The 24,086-nt window shown below is 37.8% G+C and overlaps 1 protein-coding gene across 1 annotated transcript in view; it reads left to right on the top strand.

The window, feature by feature from the left end:
• elovl2 (ELOVL fatty acid elongase 2) overlaps nucleotides 1–24,086 on the top strand; it is a 119,756-nt gene that overhangs the window by 20,602 nt on the left and 75,068 nt on the right. Inside the window, exon 2 of the mRNA XM_084102361.1 lies at nucleotides 20,704–20,767. Coding sequence (XP_083958487.1) covers nucleotides 20,704–20,767 — 64 coding nt within the window. The remainder of the gene's footprint in view (nucleotides 1–20,703; nucleotides 20,768–24,086) is intronic.

The raw sequence follows: 24,086 nt of genomic DNA, 5'->3' as shown, positions 1-24,086 counted from the left end.
GTTATAAAAATAAATCTATAAATTAAACAGCCTTATTTTAGATTGTAACTTCTTAATTCTGTAATTATAGGCTATTACTGAATTTTTCACATATAAAAGAAATTGCTTAAAAAAATGTGAATAAAAAGAGTGTAATTAAAGGACAAGTTCTGTATTTTACACTTAAAGCCCTGTTTTCAGATCGTTTCTGATGAAATAGAACGGTTAGGATTGAAATTTGGACATACTGCTGGCCCAAGAATTTTCGGTTTCTGTGGAGCCAGCCCAGAGGAGTAATACCGTACCTCACAGCACATCCAATACAAGTCAATGGAGTTGGACAAAAACTATGATAAAACCTGTTTGAAAGCATCTTTTGCAGCGATTTTTGTGTGAGCATATCAGTGAACACCCCTGACCACTCAGTGAGTTTCACGTCTTTGTAAACAAAAGTTTAATGCGTTTTAGGAAGGATTGTTCCAGTGCACCTATGCAGCCATTGTGGAGGTGTGGGGTGCTACCACAAAAACCGAAAATTCTCAGGACAGCAGCATGTGTCCAAATTTCAATCTTAACCGTTCTATTTCATCAGAAACGATCTGAAAACAGGGCTTTAAGTGTAAAATACCGAACTTATCCTTTAACTGGGCACTCAGTAAGTTTGTGCGCACTAGGAATCATATTTTTTCAAATGAAGACATGGTGACACTCATTTTACATTTAGCACACAATGTAAATGACATGAATATGACAGAGGGCAACTGAATCTAGCCCCAGCATAGTTTGAAATCAAGGGTTTAAAGTTTGTCGATCATGTGTCCCCAGTGAAGCTGAAATAATTCACACGGACTGACCGTCTATGCACACTTCAGAATATCTGACAGCTGGATTCGACTAAGTCTGCAAGAATTGTGAAATTAAATGTTTTTTAAATATTCAAAGATTTGTTTAAATTATATAAATGCGTATATTTGCTGAATGCTCATGGTAAATGAGAAAGTATTAATAGTGTTTGCCTTTCTGTTACAAATAATATAAAAGCAAACACTATAATACTTTTTCGTATACAGTTTACTTTTTGTTCTATCCAACAACAGGTTCTATCCAGTAACGTATTAGACAAAACTGTTAAACAGAGACCATAAACTAATGAAGACGAAGAATAGGAGCGCTGTGTGCTCAGGGTCACCCGTAAAAATAAAAGTCAGCTTCACTGGGGACACATTATCGTCAAAATAAAAGTCCTGCTGTTATGAGGACATACAAGTTTGCGATCTCTAAGACTTGCTTGAAAAGTAGAACGTGAACGTCTTCAAGATCGATCACGATATAAAATTGTCAGATTGCCCACCCCTACGTTAGAGTTCTGAAAAATTAAAGATATCAAATGGAAAGGTACTATGAGGTTACTGTTTTTTTTTTTTACCTGTGACAACATTGTAAAGATGGAGCTTGGTGAAGGCAAGCTTCCCCTTCCCACATTTCATATTGAAACTGGCCATTACCTCATTTGTCATCAACCTGTGGATACAAAAGAAAGAGGATTTAAATGTCCAAATAATTAATTATATACAACACATTATGAAGCGGTTGTTATAGTTTAGTAGGTTTGTCATATCTTGATGTCACACTGGCTTTATAACATGTTAAAATGGACACTTTCGGGGGTGAGCAAAAACACAACGTTTTAGTGTGGGTCCTAAAAAGTTGAAAAAGTTAGAAAACAGATGCTACACTTAAAACCTGAAATTGTCTGCTCAATGCAGCGTTAGTGAGGAGCTGATTGACGAGATGAAGACGGAAGATTTAGGTTTGAAAACGAAAATGTAAAAGCGCCTATTTAAGCAAATTTGTCATTGTACTGTATTGTTTTGTTTTACATTAAGATCAATAATGAACCCACCATTCAAGCAATTGCTGCCAATTTGAAAGCAAAAGTAAAATGCACAAATCATATTTTTTCCCTTATAATATAACTGAGGATGACATGGGCCCTTAAGTGGGTCTAAGTTTTTAACACTAACCCATTCAAATGATTTGACATTTCTACACACACACACACACACACACACACACACACACACACACACACACACACAGACAACTACTACTATATACTTACTTGCTTCTGGGATTGGGTAAGGGGAATGTTTCCCATGTGTTGGTTGACTTTGCGTAGATTGCTGATCAACAGGTGAACCTGATCTTCGACTTTGTTTTGTTTGGAGAGATGGTCCTCCCTGAGAAGGTGGTCTGGTCTGCTTTTCTGAGATGGGCTCCTGAATTTGAGAGTAATTCTACAAGAATCAGAGAGTAAATTTTTCATTTATGAGGTGAGGCCGAATTTATGAGGCATTCCAGTGATGAGGCCAAAACCAGCACATCCAGTGCATGCCAGTACGCTTTGACTATTCTAAAGCTTAAGACAAATGATTAACTAATTGTAATATGTCATTTTGGTTTTGACATCCACACTATGGATTTTACTATGACATATTACTTAATAATTAGTAAATGGTAACATAATGATACTTTTGCAAATCATTAGCTAATGATTAATTAAAGCAGACAACTGAAAGTTGAAGTACATAGCTTTGACCCATTGTGGTAATGAACACATTCATTTACACTATTAGTTAATACAATATATTATTAAGGAATTAATACATTATGACAAATTTAATTAATTACTATTCAGACATTAATTCATCTATTAATCATTTAGACTCCATATTAGTTGCTGATGCAGTCATCATTGTGTCATACATTAACTCATGATTATCTGTGCATTAGTTATGTATGAATGAATGCCTATTAGTGCACCCGTATTGTAAAGTGTTACCAGAACTTGTAAAAAAATAAATTGTTAAGCATGTTAAGGAAATAAAATAAGATAAATCACGTTCGCACCACATGACATTTTTTAAGGTTACGACCAATTCATCTATTCTATATGAATAAACACTCAGTATTTGTGTACACAACAGTCTTAATGTTAGAACAGTTGCAATAGATATTATTATTTTTGTATTTTAAAATGGGCATGTCGAAAATCCTTATATTGACCCACTAGCACATTTTACACAATAAAGTGAGCTAGAATCCAAGACAAAGGACACGTATGGCCACTATTTTGCGTGTCATATCATGTGGAGGGCTCCGTAAAATTGGTATAAATTAATGCATTTATTTCACGTGCTAGTCACGTCTCCCCGACTCTCCCAACAACAGCGGTTGAAAATCGCGCCAGTTGACAAAAATCCATTTCTGCCCCACAGAAAAAATAATAATAAACACCAATATCTATTTATATTTTCCTTACCTCTGTTCACTCATCATCCACAGCAGGTATGTCAGGAATCAGGATGTTGAAATGTGTGCAGTGCCCGCGCAGTAGAACAGCTGGAGAGGAAACGTGAGGTCTTTGATGCCTAACTGTGATTGGTTAGGAATTAATTTCAAATTGATGCCTAACTGTGATTGGTTAAGAATTAAGTTCAAATTTCTTGGGTTACCTGCAACATTCTACTTTTTATTTTTATTTTTATTTTTTACACATGTCAATAGGCTAAATTGATTTTATTATTATTGTTATTCATATTATCATCATTATTGTAAACTAATAATAATTATTGCGTTTGTCTGACAGCTGCACTGTTATGAAGCACAACTTGATAAATAAATTATGGGTGCAATGTATGTCTGTGTCTCATGGAATCCAAATTAAGGCCATGTATTATAAACACTATAACCAAAATTTCAGGGCCATGAGGTCCAACTCGCCTGATAAGTAGCCCTGATAAAACAGCTAAAAAAATGTGTCAGGTCGTTTGACGTATGCTATACAGATGCTGATTACTGTTACACTGTCACTACCTGTATTCATTAGTTGCTGACAAACTGCTGTATTGTGATTTAGGAGATTTTTATTACCCAAAGTCACAACTTAAAGAGGTAGCTCATATTTCACCGACACAGTGCATTTGCTGTTCCATAAGATCATCCAAATTTGAACCATAAAGTAATTTCTCTTGTGAGAATGAACACCTTACTGGGAGTGTGCTGCTCCAAAATTAAAAAAGTGTATACACCTGCAAACAACATAATTTTGAGCAGCAACCCAGCTGATATATTTATAAAAAAAATATGCAAAACAACACGAGGTGTTTTAGGATTCATTATATAATTGTAGAAATAAGTATAAACCATTAATAAATCCCAAACCAATGTGTGTTGTTGTGCGCACTTTCAGTCTTTCAGTTGCTTGCTTGCAGGTATAGTTCATTCATTTTAGATCAGCACACTCCTGGTGAAGAGCTTGTTCTTCTGACAGGGAGCACACTGGGTCAACTTGATCTATTACGTGTAAGTGTACTTGCATGGACCAGAAAATCTATGGATAATCTGAACTATCACCTTAAATAAAATAAAGAGCCATGCTTACAGGAAGTTTTACGTTTACTAGGCCACAAAGACTTCAGTCTGTATTATACATAAGTATGAAGTTGGGGTATTTTAGACATTGATTTATCTTACCCAACACCACAACTGAAATCATATCAAATATGTCTAATGTTGCCTGTATCCTATTTTAGATGTATATGTACATTAGCATGCTGACGTTTGTGTTTTGGTTAGTAACCATGACGTGCAGTCAACAAAACAACAACCTAACCAATAATGGAATGTTGTTTGTCTAGATGTTAACATTGTGACATTGCTGGGTTTAGACCACCATACCTCATGACAATTTAGAAGTGAGATTGTGACCCAACAACACATTCATTCACATTTAGTATTTGACATCAATATGACGTTAGCTTGAGACGTTGGCACAATGTTGGATTTTACAACACAACTTAAAACCAAGAAAATATCTAGGTGTATGTTAGAATTAGCAGATGTTGACGATGGAAAGATGTTGAATATTTATTACTTTACAACACAACTTAAAACCCCCCAAAATATCAGTGTCTAATGATGTTAGAATTTCATGTTGTGTGGATCAGAGTTTCCGCTAGAAAAAAATGGTGCCGGTCAAAGTGACCGGCAGAGGTTTCGTTTTCCGGACATTTTGATGATATGCCGGTCAAATATCGCCTCTTAATTAGTCAAGTTGAGGAAAACTGGAGGAAGGCTATGTAACTTAAAAAATGACATAATCAGGCCGAATGCAACATGTTTATTAGCCTAACTTTCAAATAAAAAAACGGGAAAAAAACATGAACGTCCTGGCGTCAATCAACGCCAATATGGTTTCACATTCATAGTTTAACAAACCAATCCCCCTTCCCCACATAGAATATCTGAAGCCTATTGTTTTTACTCAAGCGAACTTCCCAGTGTCTCTCCACAACCTGCAATGCGCATAAGCCGCGTAACCTTGTTAGGCGACTTCGCTGCTTCGTCTTGATCCGATTCTGCAGCGAGAACCCCCTCTCTGCAGGAACACTCGAGACCCATTTTCTACTATTGTTTTGTACGTTTCTTCATTCGGATCTATTTGCGATCCATTTCATTCTAAACAAACAACGCAGTTTATATGGTTCGTCCTTGTTTCATTATTCATTAAGATAATAATTAATAAATGCGCGCATAATTATCAGTGAACTTGATAAATGTTGCAGATATGTTTTGCTATGCATGCACAAACAAATGCCTTTCAACTTATGTGTGCAAAATTCTGAATAAAAAGAATGTGCAGCAATTTGTACAAATAGAGAGTCTAGGTCTACTATATGTGTTGTAGCCATTAAATAAGCTCATTTAGTTTAATATTTGTTAAAATATTATAATGTTATTTTTTAATTTATGTTGATTATGAAAAGTGAACCGCACAGTATGGATGCGCAATATCGAGAGACATGGAGCGGGTCAGACATGATTTTGACCACTTAATTAAGTTTGGTTTTGTAGAAAGACTTTTTTGAAGTGAATTTCGTTTTGTATAAATTGTATCTTAATTTTAATAATTTTTTTATCAACCAATTTCCTGTATTTAATAAATAAGCAGCAAATATAGCAGACGATTGGCCTAATCATGCAGGCGCCCGCGCGGTCACACATTGCTTGTGAACGGGAGCGCATCTCATCCTAATTTAACGAAACTCAGCGTAGGCCTCACAGACATGAAATATATCTTAAGAAAGCTTGAAATGTCTTTTTAACAATTTAAAACGAAAAGAAATAGGCTACTCTCTGATTATGTAATCCATGATGTGCATTTCTCTCTATAGGCGCGTTCATAAGGAGATGGCGATCGTCAAATTCATCTTTACAGCTGTTGTTGCTGTTAATAAACTAAAAATAATAGGCCTATAATTGTATTAAACAATAAATTAAATGAAATTGTAATTGTATTAAAAAAGCAACAAAAAAAAAAAATCCTGTTTAAGGTTTTTTTTTTTTTTTTACGCATTCAATTCAGGTAGGCTACTGAGTCACTGTCCTCAGTGCCCAGAAAAGCGCTGAAACGGAGATGAAGGGGAACCCCTTTTTATTTTATTTTTTTATTTTTTGGCTTATTTTAACTGGCCCATCCAGTTTTCTGGAGGCCCACCTACAATCAAAATCCTGGCGCCGTTAGTGCTTCGCAGCGTCTGATATCAAGAAATAACAGACCGCATTCCACATTGGAATTCAACCAAGCCATGTAATAATGTTTAATAACTTTCAAACGGTAGAGCCTGTTCCTTTATAACATAGCCAAAGGTCGGTGTATTTTTGCTTTATACATTTTAGGCTTATTCTCAAATTCAGATTGTGTTAGGGGGGCGGGATTATAAGGCAATTTTAATCGGACAATTTGACCGGAGAGATTTAATTTTGTCGGACATTTCATTTTTTTTCCGGCCAATGTCCGGTAATTACCGGACAACGGAAACCCTGGTGTGGATGTTAACATTGTTGTTTAGGAGACGTTGGGTTTTGGTCACCATACCTCATGACGAAATGTCAGTGTTTGACCTGAATATGACGTTGGCTTGACGTTTGATTTTGGTAAGTTAATGTCACAAGTAAATTGTAAAATGTCACATCTAATGATGTTAGAATTTGATGTTGTGTGGATGTTACCATAATGAAATCAAGAAGACGTTGGGTTTTGGTCACCATACCTCACGACTAAATGTCAGTATTTGATGTCAATATGATGTTAAGGAGACCTTGGGTTTTGGTCATCATATACCTCATGACTAACTGTCAGTTTTTGACGTCAGTAGGACGTTATCTTGAGGATTTTGGATATCTGTTGGATTTTGATTAGTTAATATCACAACCTAAAACCAACAAAACTTCAACGTCTAATGATGTTCGAATTTGACCTTGTGTGGACGTTACCATTACAACGTTAAGGAGACGTTGGGTTTTGGTAACCATGCTAGAGGTCTTCATGGGTGCACTTTGATCCGAAAACTCAAGTTCGGGTCTAAAACTTAAACGGGTGCCTTGGACACAGGTCGGGTTCGGTATTAGTGGCCTCAGGTCTCTGGCATCTAAATGTGCTTTTTCAATATGGACCTGAGAAGACCCGAATTCTTTTAAACTGTCAGGCATTTAACAAAACTTTATTAGCTATTTAAAACAATTATATGACAACGTTATTAAGTTCTCTCTGAATCCGCACTTCTACATGCAATGGACTCTACGTAAGGTTGCTTGTGCATTTAGTAGTTGCTCCACTTTTTTGCCTACCGTTTCAACGATCATCTTAAGGTCAGGTATAAGATACAATTAAGTTATAGGATGTACTGAAGTTACAGTGATGAGTGATTGACATTTCAGCACTTTGCACGTACTTGCGCGTTCATGTCAAGTGCAATTTTGAGAAATGTGTGTAGAAAAGGAACAAATGTTTGTAACCTTGCACACAGAAATCCATTGTAACTATGAGATCCATCAGGAAAAGGCACTCGCTTCATTACACTGCGTGTTCATGCAAGGCTTCAAGTAAATAAATGAATAATGGAGCAGCGGCCAAATAAGTCAGCAGGACACCGGGATTCTTCTTGACAGACTTTGCTGTGCACACGTCAGTGCCATTTATGTTTGGGTCCAGTCAGGTTAGAAAAGAAATGCTGTCGGGTTGGGTCAGACTCGGGTTGGGTTTTTCTTTGAATAAAATTATTTATACACGTCAGGTTCGGGTAAGAAGTGATTTGGGTCGGGTACAGATTTTAGGATCCAAGAAGACCTCTACACCATACCTCACAACTAACTAACTGGTTTTTGACGTCAATATGATGTTGTCTTGGGACGTTGGCTTGACGTTGTATTTTGGTTAGTAAATCCCCCAACCTAAAATAAACAAAATATCAGTGTCTAATGATATTAGAATTTGACGTTGTGTGGACGTTATCATAATGACATCAAGATGACTTTTGATTTTTGTCACCATATCTCACCACTGTCAGTATTTTACGTCAATATGACGTTGGTTTGACACGTTGGTTCAACATTGGATTTTAGTTACTTTACAACGCAACCTAAAAATAACAAAAGAACAACGTCTAATGATGTTAGAATTTGACGTTATGTGGACGTTACCATTATGACGTTAAAGAGACGTTGGTTTTTGGTCACCATACCTCATACCTCATGACTAAATGTCAGTGTTTGACGTCAATATGACGTTGGTTTGAGATATTGTCTCAACGCTGGATTTTAGTTACTTTACAACACAACCTAAAAATAACAAAAGATCAACGTCTAATGATGTTAGAATTTGACGTTGTGTGGATGTTACCATTACGACGTGAAGGACATATTAGTTTGTGGTCACCATACCTCACGACTAAATGTCAGTGTTTGACGTAAATATGAAGTTGTTAGGAGACGTTGGCTTGACGTTGTATTTTGGATGGTTAATACCACAACCTAAAACCAACAAAAAATCAACGTCTAATGATGTTAGAATATGACGTTGTGTGGACGTTAACATTTTGACGTCAAGGTGACGTTGAGTTTTGGTCACCATACCTCACGACTAAATGTCAGTGTTTGACACAAATATGACGTTGTTAGGAGACGTTGGCTTGACGTTGTAATTTGGTTAGTTAATACCACAACCTAAAACCAACAAAATATCAACGTCTAATGATGTTAGAATTTGACGTTGTGTGGACTTTAACATTATGACGTCAAGGTGACGTTGGGGTTTGGTCACCATACCTCACGACTAAATGTCAGTGTTTGACACAAATATGACGTTGTTAGGAGACGTTGGCTTGACGTTGTAATTTGGTTAGTTAATACCACAACCTAAAACCAACAAAATATCATCGTCTAATGATGTTAGAATTTGACGTTGTGTGGACTTTAACATTATGACGTCAAGGTGACGTTGGGGTTTGGTCACCATACCTCACGACTAAATGTCAGTGTTTGACGCAAAAATGACGTTGTCAGGAGACGTTGGCTTGATGTTGTATTTTGGTTAGTTAATACCACAACCTAAAACCAACAAAATATAAACGTCAAACGATGTTAGAATTTGACGTTGTGTGGACGTTAATATTATGACGTCAAGGTGACGTTGGGGTTTGGTCACCATACCTCACGACTGAATGTCAGTGTTTGACGCAAAAATGACGTTGTCAGGAGACGTTGGCTTGATGTTGTATTTTGGTTAGTTAATACCACAACCTAAAACCAACAAAATATCAACGTCTAATGATGTTAAATTTGACGTTGTGTGAACGTCAACATTATGATGTCAAGGTGACACTGGGGTTTGGTCACCATACCTCACGACTAAATGTCAGTGTTTGACACAAATATGACGTTGTTAGGAGACGTTGGCTTGACGTTGTAATTTGGTTAGTTAATACCACAACCGAAAACCAACAAAATATCAACGTCTAATGATGTTAAAATTTGACGTTGTGCGGACGTCAACATTATGACGTCAAGGTGACGTTGGGGTTTGGTCACCATACCTCATGACTAAATATCAGTGTTTGACACAAATATGACGTTGTTAGGAGACGTTGGCATGACGTTGTATTTTGGTTAGTTAATACCACAACCGAAAACCAACAAAATATAAACGTCAAACGATGTTAGAATTTGACGTTGTGTGGACGTTAATATTATAACGTCAAGGTGACGTTGGGGTTTGGTCACCATACCTCACGACTGAATGTCAGTGTTTGACGCAAAAAAGACGTTGTCAGGAGACCTTGGCTTGATGTTGTATTTTGGTTAGTTAATACCACAACCTAAAACCAACAAAATATCAACGTCTAATGATGTTAGAATTTGACGTTGTGTGGACGTTAACATTTCGACGTCAAGGTGATGTTGAGTTTTGGTCACCATACCTCACGACTAAATGTCAGTGTTTGACGCAAATATGACGTTGTTAGGAGACGTTGGCATGACGTTGTATTTTGGTTAGTTAATAACACAACCTAAAACCAACAAAATATCAACGTCTAATGATGTTAGAATTTGACGTTGTGTGGACGTTAACATTTCGACGTCAAGGTGATGTTGAGTTTTGGTCACCATACCTCACGACTAAATGTCAGTGTTTGACGCAAATATGACGTTGTTAGGAGACGTTGGCATGACGTTGTATTTTGGTTAGTTAATAACACAACCTAAAACCAACAAAATATCAACGTCTAATGATGTTAGAATTTGACGTTGTGCGGACGTTAACATTTCGACGTCAAGGTGATGTTGAGTGTTGGTCACCATACCTCACGACTAAATGTCAGTGTTTGACGCAAATATGACGTTGTTAGGAGACGTTGGCTTGACGTTGTATTTTGGTTAGTTAATACCACAACCTAAAATCATCAAAATATCAACGTCTAATGATGTTAGAATTTGACGTTGTGTGGACGTTGCCATTACGACGTTAAGATGATGTTGGGGTTTGGTCACCATACCTCACAACTGAATGTCAGTGTTTGACGTAAATATGACCTTGTCAGGAGACGTTGGCTTGACATTGTATTTTGGTTAGTTAATACCACAACCTAAAACCAACAAAATATCAACGTCTAATGATGTTAGAATTTGACATTGTGTGGACGTTAACATTATGACGTCAAGGTGACGTTGGGGTTTGGTCACCATACCTCACGACTAAATGTCAGTGTTTGACGCAAATATGACGTTGTTAGGAGACGTTGGCTTGATGTTGTATTTTGGTTAGTTAATACCACAACCTAAAACCAACAAAATATCAACGTCTAATGGTGTTAGAATTTACCGTTGTGTAGACGTTGCCATCACGATGTTAAGATGACGATGGGGTTTGGTCACCATACCTCATGACTAAATGTCAGTGTTTGACGTAAATATGACGTTGTCTTGAGACGTTGTCTTGACGTTGTATTTTGGTTAGTAAATACCACAACCTAAAACCAACAAAACTTCTACGTCTAATGATGTTAGAATTTGACGTTGTGTGGACGTTGCCATTACGACGTTAAGATGACATTGGGGTTTGGTCACCATACCTCACGACTGAATGTCAGTGTTTGACATAAATATGACGTTGTCTTGAGACGTTAGCTTGACGTTGTATTTTGGTTAGTAAATACCACAACCTAAAACCAACAAAACTTCTACGTCTAATGATGTTAGAATTTGACGTTGTGTGTGGACGTTAACATTATGACGTCACAGAGACGTTGGATTTTGGTAACTTTACAACACAACCTAAAAACAACAAAATATCAACGTCAGCTGACGTCGGTATTGGACGTCAGCTTAACGTTGACATTAGACGTTGAGGTGATGTTGGATTTTAGTAATCCGACGTCGCAACCAAAATTCAACCGAATATCAACGTCATATGACGTTGTGTGCCTGCTGGGGTATGAGAACAATTAACTGCACAATTACTAGAAATGTTTACCTTGGATATTATACAATTTGCAAGCACAATTTGTGAAAAACAACAACAACTGTGTTTCCAACTGTGAACCAATTTTGTATTATATATATATATATATATATATATATATATATATATATATATATATATATATATTTATTTATTTTGTCCTTGCATTCTTTCTTGTGGCTCAGTGACACACCTGAATGAAAGGCTCATTATCCGGCTCATTATGCAGCTCATTATGCGGGTCGTTGTCTTCTCAGGTGTGAATCACGCCCCTACGCATATTGACTTTCCAGACAAAAAGTGTCTTACAAAATTTAAATCAATGTATTGTTTTATGTGAATGATTAGGCAGATGATTTTCACATCATTTTGAAGCAAAAAGCCTAGGCGACAAAATGCATTATTCAGAAGTCTTGTGGATACATATTTAGTAGGACTGGGTAAAAAATATCGATTTCTCGATTTTAATTGATTCTCATTTTTACGAACCGATATCGATTCTTAAATCCCAAGAATCGATTAGTCATCCTGTTTTCAGTTGATGAATGAATGTAACATTGTAGCGCACATCCCATCCAATAAATCGCAATAATCTTTGTGCTTTGTTACTACTGATATGAAACAAAGTCTCAGATTTCAAATTACATCCATTTTCTTACGAAATTCAAAAACATAAATACCGTTTTGGCGCTGTGGCGTGAGATCGCTCTGGCGCAGCTCAGCTCAAGAACAGCAGCAGCGCGGAGCGCACGTGATCTTCTCTTCCGCCTTAATACCAGTTACCGTGCGAAATAAACATGAATGAGCATCTGAAAGTGTGTTAAAAGATAGAGTACAACTTATCGAAATCCGTATCATGTGACATGGAATCGCTCAATCAGTGTTTCAACCGTGGAAGACGTCAGTAAATCAGCTTGTAAACAATGTCATGTAACGTCATATTTACCTCAGAAAAAACATATCCAGTGACCATAAACTTGTTAGTCAGCTACAAAAATGAACTGGAGAGAGGAGCATTTTGCTAAATATATGCACCATATTACATATTCATTATAATTTTTAATATTCTTAAATTTTTAATGCATGTTTGAATAAATCTGGCAGGTTTTTATGACAATATAATTAAAGTAATTGTGTGCACATCCCACCTTCTGGCAGGTGCAGGACAAAAGGAACTAATAAAGTGGAAAAAAAATGTCCGCAACACTGCTTATTGCTCCCATATTTAATAAAAAAGGCAACGTTTCGACCCTACTGGGTCTTCTTCAGGCAAATGGTGGACACATTTGATGAAGGGATAGGTCTTACAATCAACTGACCCACCCTGTGATATCAATTAGTTTAATTAGCTAATAGCTAATATTGAGATTTGAAGGGCCCCTTTTTTGAGATGTGTTTGTTTGTGGGGAATGTGTATGTCGGTGTTCTCTTAATTGAGTAATGTGTGGGGCTATTAGCTAATTAAACTAATTGATATCACAGGGTGGGTCAGTTGATTGTAAGACCTATATATATATCCCTTCATCAAATGTGTCCACCATTTGCCTGAAGAAGACCCAGTAGGGTCGAAACGTTGCCTTTTTTATTAAATATGGGAGCAATAAGCAGTGTTGCAGACATTAGGTTTTTATGACAGCCACCATTTAAATGTTTATATTTCATATAACTTTATTATTATAAAAATAAATAAAAGTGTAATTTAACAAATCAGTTAATTTTTACCTTCAATTATAGTAGGCTAATGAAGCCTAGTAGGCTACCACTGACTCCCATAGTTTACAGCATTAGTTAAGAGATTTGTTTTCCTTGAGAAAATTTGCCATGTACTGTACCTGATATCCAAAATATTCAATACTGAAACGAATCGAATCGAATTGCAAGCTTGTGAATCGAAATCGAATCAAATTGTGAAATTTGTGTCAATACCCAGCCCTAATATTTAGTATGTTTTGTGGCCTTATTTCAGAAACTTTCATTTTTATTTTTTTCAATAACCATGTATAAACATTATTCTCTCAAAAATACAAACATGTACATACATGTTGCTCACATATTATGGTAGCCCTGTTTGTGCTAAATAGAGTGTAATTACACATTTGCCATTAATATGTTTATAAGCAACTGAAAAAAGCACAAATGTCAGGGCATGTCAGAACATCTCAAGGACCCCAAAAACACCTTAGACCCCACCTTAGACATAATAACTTATGATTGGGTATTTTTCTTAATGTATTTTCTTTTGTAGAAGGATTTTTGTTTATGGGCTTCCTTTCCTTATCCATCTGCTCATGCAATGGGAATAATGTGGATGTGCTATCAATGAAGAAGAGACTGATGTGCCAGGGCATATGGGACATTTCCTACATTGTGTGTCCAGACTATATCACACTTGTACAAACATTCTTTCTCTTGAGAAGACTTTCTGTGATTGATTTCATTTATGGGTCATTGTTTGATTTTCTTTTGTTTGTTTGTATTGATCTAGTTTGAGAAGGTCATCTAAAATATTTGGTACTCATATATGATGAGATCTCTGAGGAATCAAGTCATCGATCAGTGTGAACCTGGCATGTGTGGGTTTTGCATATAAACAAGAATGTAATGAACAAACAAGATTTGGGAAAAATCTTTATTTGATGTAGCTGAGTGTATTTTGAAGAAATACAGTTGATCCCTCCTTCATATATTTTTATAGCTGTTTTTTTGTTTGAGACACAGATAATTTGTTTTAATGTCATGTGATTCCCATGCCCCCCATATGATCCTTAGTGGTTCCTTAGTTCAAGTGTCATCTTCCCATTGGTTCATTGTCTTATCTTGTTATAAGTTCTGTCTTTTTGTTGGTTCTTACTTTATTACTTCCACTACGTCATTGGTTGTCATAGTCATGTGTTCCCAGTATTGGGGAAGCTAATCTGAAAATGTAGTTTGACAAGCTACAAGCTTCTCACAAGTTAAAGTAGTTAATATACAGTCAATCTAGCCTTCTGAAAAAGTAGTTAGCTAAACTACAAGGTAAAGCACAATTTTAGTTTGTGATGTAAAATGAAGATGCTGCGCTGCTTCAATGCATTGCAGGTTTGTCAAAATGCAAAACGGAATGTAGCTTTTTGCAGCAATACACCACTAGTTGCTGGAAAAAGTAGTATAGTAGCATCACTACTTGTAGTTAGCTACTCCCCAACACTGCGTTCCCCATGTACATGCATTTAAGACCTCATGTTAGTAGTATAGTAGCATCACTACTTGTAGTTAGCTACTCCCCAACACTGCGTTCCCCATGTATATGCATTTAAGACCTCATGTTTATTATGTTGCCCTATCATGTATTGTTTCCTGTAACCACTGTGTGGTGAGTTTTGGGGTAAGGACAGATGGAGGCGAGAGAAAAGGAGACGGAAGCATGAGGAGCGACAGAGACAAGAGAGGGGAGAGAGGAAAATAAATAAAAATTCTTGGTCCGGTTCCCAAAATGCACTGCCATCTGGTCCTCCACCAACTGTGTGATCGTCTCCTCGGTGCCTGGAGGTGGCACTGGATAGACTTAGGTTGACGGCTCGCACCCCTGCTCCCTGCTCCTCCCCATCATGGCGGACGGCAGCAGGCTCCGGCCTCAGGCAGACGACGGTGAATCCTCCACTCTCTCACAAACGGCAGCCGCCCCTCCAGAACCCAGGCGGCCGGCAGCGAGTTCGTCCATCCCCCCGGCAACTCACTTCAGCCCACCGCGCGCACATAATAAAACATAAAACAAATCGTAAAATCCAGGCCTGTCCTCTCTCGTCCTTCACTGTCGTCGCTCCTCCTTTTATGCTTCCGCTCAGGGTTCGAAATGACTTAGGACTCTTGGGGGATCCTCTAAAATGTAATTATTAAATTATTAAAAATTCTGAAGACTACCTTGCTACACTATATACTGTAGGTAAAATTATATGGACCAGTGTTGAAGGTGGGATAATGGTCTTGGGATGTTTTTCATGGTTTGGGCTAGGCCCAGTATTGTAGTGGTATCTGGAGAAGTGGCTATAATCTAACAGGTAAACCTCTAACTCTGGAGCAACAAAGTTACAACTTCTTTTTCCTCTTTTTCTCTCCATGATGCAGGATTCTAAATTAACAAAAATAATATTAGCTTCCTAGATAGCTTACCAAGCTCTCATGTATATACTCATTCATGCTCATATCACATTCACTTTAATCAACTCACAGACTTGAATTAAGTCCTGGTTATCTTTCATAATCACTGACTGGACAAGTAAGTTGTTAAGCTAGCTTTGAATAACTTGTCTAGCTGCTAGGTCTGCTATGGAAGCTTGTTTCCGCCACAGAATAAAACATTTTAAAAGATAATTGCGACTATTTATCTCACAATTGCGAGTTTACATCTCACAATTCTGACTTTATTTCTCAGAATTGCGAGATATAAAGTCAGAATTGCGTGAAATAAAGTCGCAATTGCGTGTTATAAAGTTAGAATTGCGAGATATAAAGTCAGAATTGTGTGAAATAAAGTTCCAATTACGTCTTATAAAGTCAGAATTCTGACTTTTTTTCTCAGAATTGGGAGATATAAACTCACAATTGTGAGATATAAAGTCCAATTCTAAGGAAAAATAAAGACAGACTTTTTTTTTTTTTTACCTCAGAATAGTTTATATCTCACAATTCTGACTTTATAACACGCAATTGCGACTTTATATCATGCAATTCTGACTTTATATCTCACAATTGCGTATTATAAAGTCAGAATTGTGAGATTAAAAAGTCGCAATTACCTTTTTTATTTTTCACTCTGTGGTGGAAACAAGCTTCCATAGTCTGCTGTTAGCTGGCAGATCATTTGGCTTCATACACATAACGTTACAGCTAGCAAGAAACGTTGACAAACGTACTCTTCTAATCATTGCACTGGGTATCTAGTTAATGCAACTTTTGATATAGGAACTCGACTATAAGCAATTATGGAGATATAAACATAATCAAAGCACTTACAGGATTTTCATTCAGGATTTCACTCTTTGTGAGGTTTCGTTTTGCCACGTTCATCTACAGTGCGTGTCTGCGGGAGCACCACAACAACAATCTGTGACGGCTAATAGCTGCCCTGATTGCTGCCTCGCGCTAGGAAATAAATTAATTACTGTTATAAATATAAAATGTCACTAAAGACCTATAATTTTCACAATCATTTTTAATGTTAAAATATATTTGTCGGGGACCCCCCAAAATCCAAAAATAAATTCTTATGGGGGGTCCTTAATGACTTATGGAGGGTCCGGGACCCCCCCAGACCCCCCTCATTTCGAACCCTGCTTCTGCTTCTCTGTAAGAGATACAAGACCGGTGCATCGCGTAGGTGTAGCTCATCATCAATCACGCCACCGGCCTCACGCCATTCTCTCACGGCCCTCGGTCTCGTCCTGCTCGCCACAATGTCATTGTTTAGTTCTATTTAATCTGTATTTGTTACCACTCCAATAAACTACACTTAGGTTCTTACTTCGGCTCGCCTCAGTGGAATTCATGATACAGTATGGACTGCTATAATAACACAGGTGGTAGAGAGACAGCCACATGATGATATAAAGTCACAAATAGCTTTTCCACAAGTCAAGTCACCTTTATTTATATAGTGCTTTTTACAATATAGATTGTTTCAAAGCAGTTTTACAGAGATAACAGAAAAATAATGCAACAAAGTTTGTTTCCAGAAGAAAATAGTGTCACAGTCCAGCTTAAGTAAGCTAAGTGATTTTTAATTTTTGTTGTAAAACAGTTATTAATTTAGTTGATTTCATTGTTCAGCTCAGTTCAGTTATCATATAATGGTGTCAATGCAGGCAGATCAATAATGCTGAATATTAAAGGGGCATTTCACCCATTTGAACATTGTTTTTAATTTAAAGTGGGTCATATATGTAGTCGAAATGTAAAATAAATTTTGAATTTGGTGCCTTTGTGACCGAGGAAAGACAAAAAATAACTTCAGGACGCATTTGTATGAAAGACAACAACTCCCACAATGCACCACATTGCACAGCTCCGCAAGCCACTCCCACTAATCCAGAAAGCGCATATCTGCCTATAAGAGAAATCACTCTTCCGTCTACAGGGCTAGCAGAGCTTGAAATTCATTTCACATTCACACAAAATGTCTAGTTAGTTGGTGAACTCATTAGTGCATTACTCCTCGTTTGTATTTCTTTCGAAAAGGTGAATTATTGCATGGTACCTGGATGTTCAGTCAGAACATATGCGGTGCGAAACTAGGATAGTTCACAACACAAACGTCCGTGTCCTCGTCTGATTCAGAGATTTCGTCCAGGAGAAATTGTCATCGTTGAAATTCTTTGCCACAGACGGACTCTATCTCTGTGTTCGTAGCGGTTCGTAGTTGCATAGTGAGATCACCGGCGCCACCAGTCCGCCCTAACTCGAGCCAGTCCGGGCTCCTCGTCCGCGGCAGGCAGGTCTTCTGCCTCGGCTGCTCTTCGCTATAATGCGGCTTGTAAAGGTAGCCACAAACACCTGATTCAAGCATCAGACTTCCGAAATCCTCTTCTTCTATATCATATTGAGTACTCTCCTCCGCTATTGTCATAACTGTACATCTGTCTCCACAGCGCCTGTTAGCTTAGCTTCAAACAAGATGGAGGATATTGCTTTCAGTTTCAGAGAGTAAAGTCCCACCCACTGATCTGTAATAGGTCTGTAGCGTGAGCGGGTCCCGCCCCCTGGGAAAGATGAGGAACGAGTGTTGTAGTCTCAACAGAAATCCCCCCCTCTTACACTTCCTCCTACAATGACGCAAAATGACGATTTTTGCGTCATTGTAGGAGGAAGTGTAAGAGGTAAATAACGGATTTCTCCCGTCTCAGGGGAAAATGAGAGAGTGTTGCACGACCATTCAATAGTATGACTGGGTTTCTAACAATGCAAAGCTTAATGCAAATGGGTGAAGTGTCCCTTTAAATTAAATGTCCCCAACTAAGCAAGCCAAAAGCCAATGGTGACAAAGGTGAAAAAAAAGCTGAGATTACTACGAATATATAATAGTCACACACAAAACACCATCATTGTAACACTTATGAAACTAATATAATTCAATAAACATTAATTTAACAACATAAAATGAAACATATGCAAACTGTATGTAACATAAGTTTTCCGAACGGTTGTGCAGTGGCAGATTAAGTATGTTCACTGGCAAAAGCAGTGGTAAACTGGTTCCAACTTGAGTAATATGCTATGGTGATAAAATGGTGAAATTACAAGCAAGAATTACACATCCTGAACACATGATATTAAATAACTGGGAATTTTCTTAACATAAAACATTAAATTGTTCTTCCATTTTCCACCTAAAAATTTAATAGGCTGTGATAAATAGGCAAATTATTCTATTCTCTTTAAGCTTTGCTGTGCGTCTCTGTCACAACTAGGTTGTGGTAAACTAAAAATGGTCTTTAATGACAAAGCTCAGGAGATAATAAGTGTGTTTTACATCGGCTGCGGCTGAATGTAACCGATCGGCGAGAGTTGTGGCGTTCAGGACTCGCGGTGGATTCGGCCAATCGTGGAACAGCTGCGTCGTCATTAGAGCTTGTGTAGCCACTCTGGAAAAGCTGCGCAGAGTGAATTAGCCAGCTGCTCTTGAATCGCTGTTGCGGTACTTTGATGCCATACGTTACAGTCATGTGGTGTCGGCACTCTCAAGTTGGACAAAATTTCTAACTGGCATGCACTGCTTCAAGTCGGCCGCAGCTCGGTCTGCGCAGCATGAAGTCGAACAAGCCTAGTACAGGATACCAAATGAAACACAACATTACTTTGACGAGAACGTACCTAGACTGAGGGAGAACACAGGGACTTGAAGCAAACAAAGGAACTTGATAAGATAATTAACAGGACACGTGAATGACATGACTAATTAAACAGACTGGGGAAAACTAGGTCACGAGGAAACACAAAGAAACAGGGCATACATATAACAGTCATGTACAACTTTTTTTCTTTTTTCCTATTATCTACTGTATATTAAAATTTTGACACTGCTTTGAGAGTTTGGGATAATATCTAAGCTGCAGGTTCTAAAGATATCAGTATGTCTATTTATCCACAAGTAATAACTAGGTGAATCTTTGGAAAAATTCTAGCTTACATGATTTTTTTGACTTCTCTTGTTGTTCTCAGCCAATAAATATAACAGTGTTTTGTAAGTGAGATGGAAAATCTTCAAGGTGTTGTTAAATGGTTTCTCTAAACAAATGTGAGTTACTATTTGAGTGACCACTTTACCAGATCCAAACAGAGAGAGATAGTGAAAGGCAGAGAGAAGCAATGACCTGTAAAACGAGAGAGGACACTTTTGTTGAGAGTTTGCATTTCATCTCAACTCTTTCTGCTTTTCAGCTCTTTCTGCTGATTAAAGAGAAATACAAGCCATTTCAGAGGATGCATTCCAAACCATATTTTTTTATTAGAGGAAAAACCTTTTATTTAGGCTTTTGGTTTGAAGAATGGGGGTCAAAATCAAAACAAGGTTTCAGACTTTTGAAATCTGTATAGGCTACATTCATAACTCATGTATGAGTGTAAAATATATAGTGCCATTGTACATCATATCCTCTGAGCAGTTGACTTATGGTTTTATAATGTTTATTGATCTGTCTACATTCCTATAGGATCATTTTCCCCAAAGCAAGCATACTATATATTCTGATTGTGTATGTATTGCTATGTCGGGCACATAGGTCAGTGGGGAATGGGAGACCTGAGACCTGAGCAGACACAAGCCTGCATTATCAATACATCTTCAAGAGAAAATCTAATTTATGTTTTTATGCTCTTTTCTTGTGTTTCAGAACCACTTTGAAATGTTTGACAGGCTGTTAAATTCTATTGTGGACAGCCTATTTGGAGAAAGAGGTTTGTTCTTTTAACCCTTTTCTATGTTGATGTTATCAATTGTGCCATTTTGAACCATGTAGTTTAGTGCCATGCAGTTATCTCAAGTTTGCTTTCAATTAGTGAAATAATACACAACCTGCATCTGGAGACAAATGGTGTGAAGCAGAGTAAATAGTTATTATATATTCATATTCATGTGCAACAGAAATTTAATCATGTATTTTAAAGGTTTAATCTTAACCAGGTCAAAGAATAGCCATAATAAGCCCTATTTGGATGGGACTAGTTTTCTAAATGACATTTGCGTCACAATTCTTGATGAGACCTGACGTCTGTTATTTTATGTATCGATTCAGACAGGACCAACATCTCTGTGTTTATTCAACACGTTCCCATGAAATGCGTATCTATAGCACAAATTGTATTTATCGGGTTACGTTTTACCATAAAGTGCGTCCCATATGCTTGTGAAAACTGTGTATCATATGCACGTAAATACTAATTTCTGCGTATAAATTGCATGATAAATACTATTTGTGCTATAGATACACACTTTCATGAGATCAGGCTGGTTTATTAGAGAGGTGGGAATGTGTTTTCTAGATGTGGGCGTTACAGAAGGTTATATGCTGTGTTTGCGTTCAAGTCAAGTCAAGTAACCTTAATTTATATAGTGCTTTACAATACAGATTGTTTCAAAGCAGCTTCACAGTGATAACATGAAAATAATACAACAAAGTTTGTTTCTAGAAGAAAATTGCATCATCGTCCACCTTAAGTCAGATCAATGATTACGTTTACATGCAGCCAATAACCCGTTCAAAACCGGAATATTAGCAATAACCCGGTCACGCACGGCCATGTAAACACCGGCAAAAACACGAATATGCTCATATCCCGGTTTTTAAAAACCCGGATATGATCCCTGGGGTACCCCTTTTCTAACCCGAATATTTGGTCATGTAAACGCGTATCGGCATATCCCCATAAAAAGGAACATTGATTTGTGTTCTGCGCATGTTCTATTCGCAAGGAATCTTGGTATTTTGAGTAGAGACGGCGCATACAAAAACCCGCGTGCAGTATACCGGAAGTAAACAAGAAGTAGAGGTAAACATGGCGAGACGCAGCACAGCACCACACTTTTGGAGCGAGGAGGAAAGCACAAACAAAGGCGATCGCTATCTGCCCCGAACTATTCATTATCCGCGTGCTGCTGCTGTTGTTGTTGTCTTTGGATACAGGAAGAAGAATCGGAAATGACGCATATTGCGTCTTAAGGTTGTCCATACGTCCAGACGCTAACCATGCGTCGCCATTTACATCGGGATATTGCCAATTGATTACAAATTCCATGTATACAGGAGTAACTCTCTCTGCTCATGCATGTAAACGGGTTATTCCGAATGTTTCAGAAACCCAAATAGTGACCTTAACCCGACCATAACCCGAATATTGACAGCTTGTAAACGTAGTCAGTGATATTGTTGAATATTAAATGTCCCCAACTAAGCAAGCCAAAAGCCAATGCAACAGTGGCAAGGACATAAAACTCCATCAGGTGACAGAATGGAGAAAAAAAACCTTGGGAGAAACCAGGCTCAGTCAGGGGCCAGTTCTCCTCTGTCCAACAAACGAACAGTGTATGATTATGATTCAGGTAGCATTACAGGTCAGAAGTCAGATTGGATCAGAACATTCAGAATATTTATCCAGTTCCATCTGGTTGGAAGTCAACACGCCGGTATGGAGACGAGTTTGTGAAGGATCAGTGCCGATGGCTGTCGTGTCGATGAGGTCTTCACATAGGGCAGTGGCTCAGTGGTTCATGTAGGTTGTCTACAAACTGGAAGGTTGGTGGTTCAATCCCCGGTTCCACCTGACCAAGTGTCGAGGTGTCCATGAGCAAGGCACCTAACCCCAGCTGCTCCCGATGAGCTGGATGGCGCCTTGCATGGCTGACACCGCCGTCGGTGTATGAATGGGTGAATGTGAGGCAATATGTAAAGCGCTTTGGTGGCCATGGGTCTGTTGAAAGCGCTATATAAATGCAGTCCATTTACATGGCTGATGAGGCTGGCACTTCAGGGATGCGTTGTGGATGGCTCCAGGCGCAGGTCCACCATCTGATTTGGATACGGCCCGGAACACCAAGTACATCAGGTGTAATAGGAAGTGTCCCTGGTTCCGGCTGACCTAATCTATGCAGCCTAATAATCATTTAACTGATTTGAATAATAGAAATGTATAATGTTCTATATGAATGCCAGGTAAAAGAGATGCGTTTTTAGTCTAGATTTAAACTGACAGTGTGTCTGCTTCCCGGACAATGTTAGGAAGGCTGTTCCAAAGTTTAGGTGCTAAATAGGAGAAGGATCTACCGCCTGCAGTTGATTTTGATATTTTAGGTATTATCAACTGGCCAGAATTTTGAGATCGCAGAAAACGTGAAGGACTATAATGCGTTAAGAGCTCGCTCAAGTACTGGGGAACTAAACCATTAAGTGCTTTGAAAATAGTCAGCGATATTTTAAAATTTATACGATGTTTAATAGGGAGCCAATGCAGTGTTGACAGAACAGGGCTAATACGGTCATACTTTCTGGTTCTAGTGAGAACTCTTGCTGCTGCGTTTTTGACCAACTGGACTTTGTTTATTAAGCGTGCAGGGCAACCACCCAGTAGAGCATTACAATAATCTAGCCTTGAGGTCATGAACGCATGAACTAACTGTTACGCATTTTTCATTGAAAGCATATGTCGTAATTTAGATATATTTTTAAGATGGAAGAATGCGGTTTTACAGATGCTAGAAACGTGGTTTTCAAATGAAAGATTGGTATCAAAGAGCACACCCAGGTTCCTATAACCAACGACGAAGACTTGACAGAGCAGCCATCAATTGTTAGACAGTATTCTGGGTTAATATGTGCAGAGGTTTTTTGCCCAATAATTAGAAACTCTGTTTTTTCAGAATTAAGTAGTAGGAAATTACTAGTCATCCAAATTTTTATATGGATCTATGCATTACGTTAATTTTGTGAATTAGTGCGTTTCGTCTCGGCACGAAGAAATATAGAGCTGCGTGTCATCAGTATAACAATGAAAACTAATGCCATGCTTCCTAATGATATCTCCCAAGGGTAGCATGTACAGAGTGAACAGCAACGGTCCTAGTACTGAGCCTTGTGGTACACCATACTGAACTTTTGATCGATAAGACATCTCTTCATTTACTGCTACAAACTGATAACGGTCAGATAAGTATGATTTAAACCATGCTAATGCAATTCCACTAATGCCAACATAATTTGAGTCTATTTAAAAGAATGTTGTG

This window comes from Abramis brama, assembly GCF_963993115.1.
Source record: "Abramis brama genome assembly, chromosome: 24".
Taxonomy (NCBI): domain Eukaryota; kingdom Metazoa; phylum Chordata; class Actinopteri; order Cypriniformes; family Leuciscidae; genus Abramis; species Abramis brama.
The sequence above is the reverse complement of the archived record's forward strand: the minus strand, read 5'-3'. Positions and strand labels throughout refer to the sequence as shown.